Genomic DNA, 984 nt, shown 5'->3' with positions numbered 1-984 from the left:
GGCCCTCAAAGAGAGTACCACGTTTCTTTTAACTAATGTGCATCGCTTATTGTTCTTATGTACGGCAGGCATGCAGTAATTGGCAGGCAAATAATTATTTATGAAATTCTGTAAAGCCAGTTTCATGTGCGTCTTTAAGACTAAGGCTAGAATCCGATTACAGAAGAACTCATTTCCACAGCGTATTGACCATCTGCATCTTCTTCGCGTTTGAGTGATTTCTGGCCAATGGCTAGTTTGGTCCTTTGCTACTTCTCTTCAGACGTCAGTAGGTCGTCTTCCCAATCGTCTTGACGTCAGGGGTGGCGTTGGAGAAGACGCACGAGAATGGCTTCTGGAAGTTCAGAAGACACAAGGACTGAATAACTTGGCAAGTGAAGCTTAGTAGGTCCAATGTGCCTGTGCATGTTCCAGGCATCTCTTTTCTGTCCCTCTTATACAGTTGCCATGCATTTGTCATGGCAGTGCTGATGATCCAAAAGAAAATGCGACGGGTCCATTTTCGACTTTTGTGTTCGATGCGGTATAGAGCAGCAAGCATGTTGTTCAGGTCTATACCACCCATATTCATGTTGTAATTTTTTTAAATGTTTGGGATTCCAACGTTTAATTATTGACAGGTGCATGGGGCAGCAACTACCAAATTACATCAACTACTAGACGTGTAGTGAGGACGCGATCTCAGTAATAAATATGAGCGATGGTGCAGAACTTTTAGAAATGTTATTGATTGCATCTGACAATAATTCATTAGACATCCTAAATGATTTTTCTCAGAAAAGTAATACGGGGTTGGGCAAGCGAATCTGAATACGCTGAGGGTAGTAAACATGATGCGCAGTTGCCGTTAAGCCCAGTGTATCAAAATTGATACAGGTATTCTAAGGAACTCTACTCAGCACCCCAAAAACTTTAGAGCTGCAGTTATTACCATCAATCTTCACATCAGCATCTACTAGTAAAAAATTATTTATTCCTTAAATT

The 984-nt window shown here is 41.2% G+C and overlaps 1 protein-coding gene across 1 annotated transcript; it reads right to left on the bottom strand.

Annotated features, from left to right (window-relative positions):
• Positions 1-265: 265 nt before the first annotated feature.
• Positions 266-571, bottom strand: Tsp_14834 (putative piggyBac transposable element-derived protein 2). The gene has a single exon (XM_003368900.1). It carries the CDS (start codon positions 569-571, stop codon positions 266-268), a length of 306 nt encoding a protein of 101 aa, XP_003368948.1.
• Positions 572-984: the final 413 nt, after the last annotated feature.

Source organism: Trichinella spiralis (assembly GCF_000181795.1).
Source record: "Trichinella spiralis strain ISS 195 chromosome Unknown Scfld1661, whole genome shotgun sequence".
Lineage (NCBI taxonomy): Eukaryota > Metazoa > Nematoda > Enoplea > Trichinellida > Trichinellidae > Trichinella > Trichinella spiralis.
This window is presented reverse-complemented; position numbering and strand designations above follow the sequence as displayed.